The 12478-nt window shown below is 43.4% G+C and overlaps 1 protein-coding gene across 1 annotated transcript in view; it reads left to right on the top strand.

The window, feature by feature from the left end:
* LOC308324905 (beta-1,4-galactosyltransferase 2-like) overlaps positions 1-12478 on the top strand; it is a 158061-nt gene extending 145583 nt beyond the window's left edge. Inside the window, exon 7 of the mRNA XM_080777250.1 lies at positions 12298-12478. Coding sequence (XP_080633376.1) covers positions 12298-12448 — 151 coding nt within the window. The 3' untranslated portion in view covers positions 12449-12478. The remainder of the gene's footprint in view (positions 1-12297) is intronic.

Below are 12478 nucleotides of genomic sequence, written 5' to 3'. Positions count from 1 at the left end.
TGGAATTGTAACAGTTGAAATCAATACTATATCAGTATTCTGATATTAACATGCGTGCCGCATTAAGTGAAGGTGGGGGCCGCATGTGGCCCCCGGACCGCCAGTTGCCCACCCCATGACTTAAACCATTTGTTAAACCAAGCCTGAACACAATCAATTGATTCATCAATAAACAATTCACACACACACACAGGTCACCCATCTGACCACTTTAACATGCGACGAACACTTTTTTTAGTGGGTTCCTGATTCAGAAAATGTAGGGAATTTTTAATTTAATATTTAATTCATATTTAATATTAGGCATATACACCCTTGACATATCCAATATATTGTTGCTGTCGGAAACCTCTTATCGCCATATTTTGTGTTTGTGTTTAACCCATTTAAGCCTGATCTCGAAATAAAAAAGAAATCTTCTAAATCCTCCAGTTTTCTGAAATAAATATTTTCATTTCATTTAAATATTTATTTTTTTGCAGACCTACAAGCTCGTAGCGCGCCACTCGTTGGCGCGCTACGAGCTTGTAGGTCTGTACTATAGGTAGGTCTATAGGTAGGTCTTATTATAACATAATGTTTAAAACACCAAAAGGGGTTCCCCGCCCAAAATAAGTAAATTAATGTCCTACTTGATCATAGCGTCACACATAAGTTGTATATCCGTGAGCTCGAAACGCGACGCAAGGTGTTTCGAGTCAGTTTTGGGTATTGAGCTAAAAGGTTTGCTGTGGACTATCAACAAAGCAGAAATGCACGGCCATTTTGTGCACACGCCACGGGCACATAAAACTTATTTTAGTTTGACTTCCTGCAGAGAGTGTAGCAGCATAGGTAATAATAATAAGTGAATAAAAAGAGAGGGAGAAAAACAAGCACAGAGAAGACTCAGTGGTTTTCTACACTGACTGGATCAAACTCCGAGGGTGTCAGACTGGAAATGTCACCTAGGTGTAACTGAAATAAATCACACCTTTTGGAGCTTGATCCAGTGTGTACCAAAAATACTGCTTCCACCCCCATAGCACAGTATCTCTCGACCAATCAGTGGCGGAGCTCTACCACGCTTAAATGAAAATTTCGGACCAGACGTTTTTATTTATAAAAATAACTCCATGCCGAGTGTTCGATACCGACTTACCTGCTGTGCGGCTCAAACGGTAAATCTCTTCTTAAATCGCGCAAATATGTATTGTGTTGTACTGTTGTACTGTAGATGATGTGGACAAATTAAGTCCGCAGAATGTTATCGCTCTGTGGCCAGATGCACCACGGTGCATTTGCTACTTTTGATGATTTTGTGTGACACTGTAGTATGATAAAGTCAATTTTTTTCTTACATTTATATCCCACGATTTTGTAACTAATTTTTTTCTCACCCAGTGTCAATTATTATCGAATGTAATCCTGGGCTCTACACTCCCTCTGCCAACTTGAGGAGAGCAACGGACCGACCTCATATGCTTCCTTCAATGCATGAGGAGTCCAAGGTCTTTTCACCCGACAGAGGGGAGTTTGCCCCGGTTGGACCTATAGTGCGTGGGAGCAACACGTTATTATTCCAACTAGTTCCTTTCCCCTCCATTAGGCGCCCCGGCTGGCCAGGGGGAGGCAGTTTAGAGAAAAAGAGACAAAGTAATTTTGTGTAAGGAAACATGTTAATTTGTGGCCTGATCGGGGAGGGGCAGCAGCACGCTCCGATGATCCCGTCCAGACCCATTCATCAGCAGGAGTATAGAACCTCACATTAAGCTGCTTAAATGTGGATTATCAGTGTTTATTCTCCCCTGAGCACCCCTCCTTTCTCATGCCTGGACGGCCCAGACAATGATGCCTCTCGCCGCAGAAATCGATAGCTGTCCCCCGCCGACAGAGATGCAATCAGCTCAGCACTGTGTGTGTCTTTTCTTTCCGATATTCCCTTTGTTCCGTTGTGGAAAGTATAGCTATATTACAATACCCAGCAGTACATTAGTGCAATAACGGCTACACACTTTCAAATTAAATTCAAGGCCTGAAGTTGGGCTTAAACAAGAGTTTCAATGTTATAATTAAATATACAAGAGTTGTATGTGGGCTTCCCAGGGTGCATTTTTACACTCTCACTGCATGTTTAACAAAACGAATCTTTTGGAAACGGTCTCCTCTTGCTCCTTATGCAGCTCTCATCCCATCTTGGAACCTCAAAGCCATTACAATTACTCTTTGTGTGTCGATATCTGAAGCATCCGCTGGTAATTCCACTCATCGCTTGCATCTCTGGATGCCTCGGGAAGTGTATTCAATGAGTTCCTGTGAGCTCTTACTTGCACATCGTCTCTGTCGGGTGGAAACCTCATATCTCCAAAACGGTAGCAGATCTACAAGCTCGAAACGCGGCACAATAAAACCGCTATCAAGGAGCACCTACGGACAGTTTGCAAGTCCAACACCCACATTCCTTCAAAATAGGGGTGCCAGTAAAACATGGCCGCTTTTACTCGGAAACCTCGGAACCTGTTAATGTGCACGACTTGTGAAAGAGTGATAAGCTGGTGGTGTAACTGGTGTTATAGGACTTAATTACCGCAAAAGACCTGTAAATAATAGGGTCTCCAATGGCATACAGCCAATACACGATACGAGCTCGAGCCACAGTACGAGCTCACAACTCATCATGTTTCGACGTGTAAGCTATTTTCGGAAAAAAAATATTTTGTGTAGAGGACAGAGTATAGATGGCTGGGGGACCCCGGTCAACCAAGAGAATATAGGGTTGGGGTATATACTGTAGGGTTTAAGTGCTAAGACCTCGGTGCAAGACCTATGAGCTTATAGATCTGCTATTTTAGAAAAATCGTGAAAATGTGGTGCAAATTTTGAATACAGTATTCCAGAGTGAACATTTTTATATATAAAATATCTTTGCTTCTGGGGGGTTCAGGGAACCGACCCCCATCTGAAAATATAATTTTCCATCTGAAAAATATTATTTTCAGATGGAGGGTCAGTGGCCCGCACACGTAGCGGCCCGGGCCCACTCAGCAACCGTTTTTAACCCATATCTTTGCTTCTTGGGGGTCCCATGTTACATTGAGATGGTATAGAGATGGTCAGCGGCCGAATATACCGTATATAATGTTTGGGGTCCTTGACATGAAATAGTTTGAGAACCACTGAATTTATTTGATTGAGAAGACATTAGAATCTGGACTCGGTTCTCAATGGGTTAAAGGCACACAAGAAATAATTAAGAGTAACGTAATGCAAGATGGCAATTTAATTGCCGTCTTTCATGTTAACTATCATGCCAGTGTGTGTTTTACTCGGCTATCCCTCAATAATTGCCTGCTGAAATGACAGCACTCCAGTAGATATGGGAGCATGTGGGTCAGACCGCTCTACTTGCCTTCATGAAAATCAATCCAGCATGGCGGACTACATGTGCGTGCGACCCGTGCGTGCGTGCGACCCGTGCGTGCGTGCGTGCGTGCGACCCGTGCGTGCGTGCGTGTGTGATTGATCTGCAGCTCCTACTGTATTCTCTGGCCTCCTCTCTGTTTCTTCAATGCCATTTCTCTCTGCCTTTCCCCCTTCTTCTCTCTGTCTTTATGCATCACTTGCTTTCACTCTCTATTTCTTTCTCCATCTCCCATATAATACACCACCTCTCTCTCTCTCTCTCTGTCTATCATTCTGCCAGCACTCTTTCTCTCACTCGGTCTCCCTCCCTCCCTCCCCTCTCTCCCCCCTCTCTCCACCTCCTACTCCATGGTCCAGCCTTCCTCAATAAGAGGTGACACCATTTGCAGGACTGTATTTATTTGGCACCAATACATTATTCATAAATGTGGCCAAGAGCAGAGCAGAGCAGAGAAGCCCATTAGTCGAGGCAAACGTCCCCTTTCCAGCCCTCCTGGACCCTCATTAAAATGTTTTGGAAATGTCACTTGAAAGGGGATTTTTAGAAAGAGGCGTGGAATGTGGAGGACTGGGAGAAACTGTGCTTTGTGCGCTACCAAGCTTATATATAGAGAGACTATACGTTTTGGAGAAATTATTTCATATCGCCTCTCTGTCGGGTGGAAGCCTTGTATGTCCAAAACTACTTTTCACAATTCAAAATTCAAAAACGGCAAAAGTAGCAGATCTACAAGCTTGCGATCTGCTACTTTTGATGCAGTAGTGTGATCAACTATAGGGCGTTAATTTACGGAAAAACACAAAAAGTAAAAAAAAAAAAAACATATGGAGATAAGAGGTTTCATCGACGATATCCTTTTTAACGAAACGGAAAATAGAACGGAAAAGGAAAAAATGATAATATGTCTTTTCCCTTTTCATTTGCTCTCCCCTGCAGAGATCTAGGAATGTGCTCCGGCGGCGGCCCTGTGGGTCGCTGCCTGACATTGTGAATTCAAACAGGGTCTGCTATAATCTGTAATGAGAGCAGAGAGAGAGAGAGAATGAAAGATTGAAGGAGGGAGTAGGATGGGAGATGAGAAGTTTGTGCACTCTGAAGTTTGAAACATTGATAGATTTCATGCCATATGTGAGGCGGGTATAAGGAGAAGTAATTTTGAGAGACAGCCCAAGCTATGTTTCAGTTTTTTCTTCTTCATAAAATAACCTAACCCTATGGGTTCACAGTGGTTCATTTAATGCTCTGGATGTTGCTACTGTACAATTACAATTTAAAATGTTAGGCGTTTAAACAGATGCTCTCATTCCGTCTGAGTTACAATGTGCAAGTTCAGAGAAGATGGCATGAGCCCTAGACAGCAAATGATAAGGGTAATCGTTCAAGTAAACAGAGTGCAACGGAAACAATCAAGGCAAGGCAATATTACTGTCGTTGTATGGCACGTTTCAGCAAGGAATTTGACAAAACATTGGCATTGAGGCGAAAGAGGAGAAGATACAGTACAGTATGTTATAAAAGGACATTTACAGCACTACAGTTTTTGTAATTTTGTCAAATCTGTCTGAATTAATACCAGTAAGACGCCCTGAGGCCCTGAGGGCCGGCCCTCCCATCAGGCAGAACAGGCAGTTGCCCGGCCTAGGGCATCATGACGGGAGGGAGGGCATCTACCAAAAGAAAAATATCACTCATATGTGACAAAGTACAGTAAAGTAGTGCTTTAGGACACAAGGTCATTTTTCAGCTTTTTTCTGATAGCTTTTCAGCTATCAGAAAGATAACCAGAAAACCCAGATTAGAGGGACTAACAGGAAATGCACGTTTTCATAGTAAATGTGACTTGCGGTCGCAACAATGTTTCTTCACGTTTTGTTGACTCTATTTTAACCCATTTTCGGCGGGAACCCCTTTTTGTGTTAGCATTATGTTATGCTTTAGCTATTGAAAAATAGCAGATCTACAAGCTCATAGCGTGCCACCGAGTGGCGCGCTACGAGCTTGTAGGTCTTCTATTTTTGAAAAATCGAAGAACGACTGACATAGAAACGTAGCTTTTTCAGAAAACTCTCAGGAATTAGAAGACATTTGTAGAATCTGATCTCATGTCAAAATGGGTTAAAAGTAACTGCTGCAAAAAGTAACTAGAATCTAGATAAAGAGTAAAGACCACAGCTGACTTCTGTCTTAACATCATGCTATCTAAAAGCAAGCTGGCATCTGTCTAAACAGCATGCTATCTAAAAGCAAACGGTATACTGTATACTTTCTATCTAAATAACATATCGTTTCTGTCGGGTGGAAACCACATTACATTTGATTTCTGTATGTCTGTTACTTTAGTTTTCAGGATTCAAATTCAAAAGTAGCAGCTCAAAGCTGTGCCGTGTTTCCAGCTTGCGCATCTGCTACTTTTGATGCTCTTGTGTCACGCTTTAGTATGATCAAGTAGGACATAAAAAATAATAAAAAAAGTTAGAATACGGAGTTAAGAGGTTTCTGCCTGACATAGCAACAGTATACAGTTGGAGTATATGAACTGCATAGTATAACGACTATCGTTAAAAAATAGGCAACAAGAAGTGATTGTAGGAAATAGGAATGGAGGGGTGCGATGTGGTGAATTCTGTTGTCCATCTGTCTTGCTATTGTGTTCCTATTTCCCTATTTTGTATTCCAGCCTCCTCCGAGGGGGCGGGGGGGGGGTCGACTGTTTGGCTTTGAATTAAGGACTGTGCCTTTCAGCGGAGTGTAGTTTATCTGGAGAGTATGCGCCTAATGTCCACTGTTTACCCGCGGAAATATCTAGACTGTATGATGAATGCTCACTATCTCCCCTGCACGCACGTGCACACACACACACACACACACACACACACACACACACACACACACACACACACACACACACACACACACGTGCGCGCACACACGCATACTCTCTCACTCACAAAGCCATTTGCTCAGCCCCCTCGATGCTGGCTAGGCATAGCAATGAGGTACCAGTGGAAGAGGATGAAAGAGCCACATTCAATAGTATCCTCCAGCCGCAGCACCATCAGCTAGTGTTTAAACGCACGCTAACTAATACCTGACCCCCCCAGGGTTATGATGTCATTTGGTGCTGTATTTCGATTGGGCATTTTGACTCAAAGGCTTTCAGCTTTCAGGAAGAAACAAAAATACACAGAGAAGACATACTTGAATATTATAACCACACCTGTGGGTCTATTAGAGTAATGTTAACTCCCTAGAGACATGCAAAACAGAAAGCGTAAAACAATCGGCACGGCACTCCATCTTTAACGGAGCATAAGCGGCACGTTTTGAGCTTGTTGATCTGCAACTTTTGCTGTTCTTGACGATGATGGTCTAGCTCTAGCAAACAGCGGGCCCATGCATTGCTTGCTTGTTTGTTTATTGTTAAATAAAAACAATAAATCTACATACATGCGGTTGGATCCACTTATAAAAGTGCCACCGAAAAGGTGTAGGCTGAAGCCAAGGCTTATGCTGTCTACCCTTTATGAACGTGGCCTGTTTTTTTACGACAATACTTTCTTTGTATTGAAAGATCTTTTTGGATTGAAAGATAGTGTAGAGGTGAACGTATATCTTTATTTTAGTTTGGCAGACTATTCCATAACAGAATCCATCAAATATTGGACAGAACATTGACCCTGGAGTGGTTCTAAACTAAAGAATTGCAGAATGGAGACTGTCTGGTCATGTCATCGCTATTTTGGGGTCATTATACGTGATAGAATATTCAAAAACTTTTAGCATAAATTGCAGATCTATCAGCTTACAATGCGTCCAATTGTGATGCATTGTGAGCTTGTAAATCGGCTACTTCCGCTCTTTGAAATAGGGCTTGAATGGTGAAATGAAAAATACAAGTCAAACATTGAGAGACTGTGGATGACAGGCTATTACAGTAAAGGTTATTACAGTAACTCTCTCAAATCTGTGTTGGATGACGGGTGAATGTCGTCGGGTGAATGTCCCAAACGGGATTCAAATTCAAAAAACGCAAAAGTATCAGATACAAGCTCAAAACACGTCGCTTCGGGCCACATTTAGAACGTGCTAATCTGCTACAGTATGTTTTATATTTTTGCGTGACGCTGTAGTAATAGTATGATCAAGTAGGGCGTTCATTTTCATTTAAAAATGTTGAATATGGAGATACTGCAGACGGCAACGATTATGTTATATCAACGGCGCTTGGCTGATCGTAGTAAAGAAAAACAAATATTTAGCCTATTTGACTATAGGTTACTCTGTATAATTTCTGGTTCAGTGGGGACGGTTAGTGTGGCTATGCTTGTTATGTATTGATTTTGTTTAACCTCAGCAGCTGAGCCAGCTCTTTGGATATGTCTTGTGTGGGATGCGTCACGTTATGCAACCATTATACAAACAGATATACAAAGTGCAGTCAGAAGCCCTTCTCCGCCCACGCACGCACGCACGCATGCACGCACGCACGCACTCACGTGCACACACACACACACACACACACACACACACACACACACACACACACACACACACACACACACACACACACACACACACACACACACACACACAATACAATACAATTATACTCATGAGGTTAATAAAATCCTTTATCACAGGACTGAGGTTATAATAGTCAGATGTATAGTACAGCTGTGTATCTTCAGCATGACAGGACACACTGTGTCTGTGTAGGTCCACTAATGCAGATTGCTCCGAGACCAGCTGTCTTTTAGGCAGGATGAAAACCCATTAACGTGGCACTTTGTATAACTTTTTTAACTGTTAATGGGATAAGAAGATCCTAGTCTCGTGTAGCCAGACAACTATTCCACACTATATATAGAGTCTGGAACTTCGTGCGTGCGTGCGTGCGTATAATGATGTATTAGCATTTAGAAAGGGCCTTCTAATTCGGAATTCATTTGGCCACGTTTGCAGTGGGGGTCAAATGAACAGCGTATTGCATTTGTTTTAAGCTATATGGTCCATCTGGACGAAGCCAGCATTTATTTCAGAAATAATTAATTTATTCGAGTTGCATCTCATATTGTGTTCAGCACCATCTCTCACCCCTCAAACATCTGAGAAGACTTTTTTTTATGAGGTAGAAATTGGTGTGTGTGCGTGTGTGTGTCTGTGTGTGTGTGTGTGTGTGTGTGTGCGTGCGTGCGTGCGTGCGTGCGTGCGTGCGTGCGTGCGTGTGTGTGTGTGTGTGCGTGCGTGCGTGCGTGTGTGTGTGTGTGTGTGTGTGTGTGTGTGTGTGTGTGCGCGAGCGTGTGCGTGTGCAGCACAGTCAGCCAGATGCCTTTAAATCTCTCTCCACTTGATAGATTCATTGAGGGATCTCTCTGTTCCTCCTGCTTCTCATTCTCTCCATCACTGTCTGCTTTATGTTCCTCTCTCTCTCCATTCCTCTCCATTTAGCCGTCATCCTCTCTCTACCCCACTGGGTCTCTATGCATGTCCGCCGTTCCTCTCTCTGTCTATGCAGCAGTTAAACGTCTGGCAGGCAAGCTGCCCTACTTGATCGTACTATACTTTCTAACTTGCAGATCTGCTACTTTTGATGGTGTAGTAACTACTACACCATCAAAAGTAGCAGATCTGCAAGTTAGAACGTTTTGAGCTTTCAAGATCTCCTACTTTTGCTATTTTTTTTTTTTTCATTTGAATCCTGAGAAAGTTAACAGTTTTGGACTTGTATGCGTCCGTTCATCATTCCGTTCCCTTTCTCTCTTCTCCTCTCCTTTCCTTCTTTGCCTCGTGTCGTCTTCTTTTGTTCCTAAAGCAATTCCCCTTTCTTCTATATCGCGGTGCTTGACAAAAGACTGCAAAAGAAAGGCATACTTCTATTCACATCACATCTCATCACATTATTGTTAAGTCTAAACCATGCCAGCAGAGGTGGTCGGGTGGAAATGTCCAAAACGGTTACTTTTCAGGAATTGCAACGGCAAGCAAGGTCACAAGCTGAAAACGAGCCTGTGGATCTGCTATTTTCAATGCATTTGTGTGATGCTGTAGTATGATCAAGTTTACAAAAAATGTAATAAAAACTCAAAAGAGTTAATACATGGAGATAAGAGGTTTCTGCCCGACAGCGAGGAAACAGGGAGTTGACGAGGCAGATCCATCTGGCAAGGTGCCGTGTGGAATCTGTGGACTGTGGCTGACTGCTGAGAGACTGGAGCTGTACGTACGTCCAAGCAGACGATAAAACCTGATTCACGGACCGGTATACTTGACAGTCAGTCAGTGTCGCTCTCCAAAATCAGCAGCAGGAGAGAGAGAGAGAGAGAGAGAGAGAGAGCTGAGCTTGTAGATCAGGTGTTTGCATCGATCCTGCTCTGTAAGAGAGTGGACATGTATGGTGTGACTCCCTGTCCCCGAGCCTGTACAGTCTGCTAGCTGTTTCCCACAGTTCTGCCACTTTTGGGCAGAATTAACCTCAGCTCTCTTAATTAACATGTACATAGACCTGCCTCACTGCTGCTGAGGTTAACCCATTCTGACCGGGCACCCATTTTGGTGTTAGCATCATGTTATGCTTTACCTATTGAAAAATAGCAGATCTACAAGCTCATATCGCGCCACCGAGTGGCGCGATACGAGCTTGTAGGTCTGCTATTTTTGAAAAATTCGAAGAACGACTGACATTTTTAGAATCTGATCTCAGGTCAGAATGGGTTCATCAGACCAGTGTGTGTCCCAGTGGGAAACCTCGTATGAATCTGATCTCAGGTCAGAATGGGTTAAACAAAATCAATACCTAACAAGCATGTGATCCACAAAGCATAGCCCACGTAACCGTCCCCACTGAACCAGAAATGATACACTGGTTCAACAAGCTACAGCACTCTTGTAGAATCTCAATGGGAGTAACCTATAGTCAAAAGGTTTTTCTTACTACGAGCAGCCATATCGTTGCTGCCTCATATCTCCATATTCTAACGTACCTTTTGTAAATGAACGCCCCTATTTGATCATATTACAGCCTCACACAAAAGCATGCGTTTTCAGCTTGTACGTCTTATACTTTTGCTATATTTTTATTTGAATCCTAGACGATAATAGTTTTGGACATATTGTAGGAGGTTTCCAGGCGATCCGAGACCAGAGATCTCCTCCTCCTATACTCATAGGTCTGGTGACATCTAAATTGAGTGAATAGGCTACAGCTGGGTGGTGGAAAGATTAAAAGAAAAATAACAGCATGGCAGAGCCAATGCAAAGACTTTAGGGCATCCTTGACATTGATATTAAGGACTGGTGTTCAGAGCAGTGGGTTTGTTAGTGCTGGTTTTCTTCACGGCCAAAGGCGATTCAATTAAATTCCGATTTCCCCAGACATATATCCGGTTGCGCAGAGATCTCTGATCGTCCGGCGAGACTACATGAACCCTAGCATCTCCACTCTGGGCATGTGTATATAGTCGTAATTGGCAAACATTTGGCTTTGAACATGATGTTGAAAATATGATGTACAAGCTCACAAACCTATATAGACTCTTTCAGAGCCCCGTAAAAGGGAGGAGACCAATTTCAGACACCTTTTGAAACTCTGGTCTATGAATAAAAAATATATACAACATTGTAGATCTGCTATTTTTGATAAGGGTGCATCCGTTGGTAGTCCGACAGGTCTGATAACACCATCGCTCCCGACATGCGTGACAGGTTACAACTAACCCTTGGCAGGTTAAAGCTAACCTGTGGCTTCCTGTGAGTTTAGGTTTAGGGTTGGGTGTCGGACTCATCAGGTAGTGGCTATAGAGGGAATTCAGGGGGCGCCCTTAATGGATAAGCGAGTAATGGAACATTTGGTATACGTCTGAATCTGCATGTCATCCCCCCCCCCCCCCCCCCCCCTCTCTCTCTCTCTCTCTCTCTCTCTCTCTCTCCTGCCTTTCCTATCTCTCTGTTCAGTGTTCACTGAATCTATTTTAAATGAATTGTCGTTGTCAGTCACAGTGTTCATTTGTGTTATTGATGTGCCTCGTTATACATGCATGCATTATTTCAAGGCACAGAACTTTGAAACAGCCGGATTCACCTTCACCATGAATTAGTTTTCCAAAAAAGAAATCACCTGAGGAGAAAGGAGAGGGTTTTTGGAAAGTGGGATGACAGCCTCTGGGAGGAGGTATTTTAGACTAATTACAAGGCCAGGATGGAATGGCACCACTCACCGCTGGCAGACAATCTTGCAAGTGATAGGCGTTCAGCAGCAGAGTTAGTGTGTAAGGCAACAGCACCACCTGTTGGTGTTGAAGCACACAGCAAAGGAACACCACACCTACAGCTGTCGGGCAGAAACCTCCAATCTCCTTCTTTTTTTTTTTACTCTCATATTCGCACGCCCGTGATCATATACCACAGCGTCACGCAAAAGCATCAAAAGTCCAGGCAGATCCACAAGCTGGAAATGCAGCCAAAGGGTGGCACTTTGATGCTTCTGAGTTTGAATCCAATTTTCATCATATTATGAGGTTTCCTCCCGACAGAGACGATGTAATGTAGCCTACTGTATGTCCCTTTGAACCGTCAACATGTTATGAACGCATAACAAGTTTAGACGTTTTAGGTCCCTTTATATATTTATATTATCATTCTTGTTTTTTTATGGATGCGTTTCTCCCACACTGCCTAAACTGCTACAGTACACAGATCAGAAACTTTGCCCAAAATAGTGATGCCAGGGTTCACATGTGATGTGGTTATCATTTAGGCTATAGCAAACAAACAAGGTGAATGAAATTCATGAATGATACAAGACTCCACCCTCCCCCTCCCCCCCCCCCCCCTCTCTCTCTCTCTCTCTCTCGCTCCCCCTCCCTCTCCCTCTCTCTCTCTCTCTCGTCCACATCCAGGTTCAACAAGATCCAGAACACGAAGAACACGATGAAGAGGGACGGCATCAGCACGCTGACCTACCGGGTGGTGCAGGTGAAGAGGCATCCCCTTTTCACCAACATCTCTGTGGAGATCGGCAAGGCCCCGCCCAGGCCCTTCAAGGGCTAGAGAGAGAGAGAGAGAGAGAGAGGGAGAGAG

This window comes from Protomyctophum bolini, assembly GCF_963924005.1.
Source record: "Protomyctophum bolini genome assembly, chromosome: 12".
NCBI classification, from domain to species: Eukaryota; Metazoa; Chordata; class Actinopteri; order Myctophiformes; family Myctophidae; genus Protomyctophum; species Protomyctophum bolini.
The sequence above is the reverse complement of the archived record's forward strand: the minus strand, read 5'-3'. Positions and strand labels throughout refer to the sequence as shown.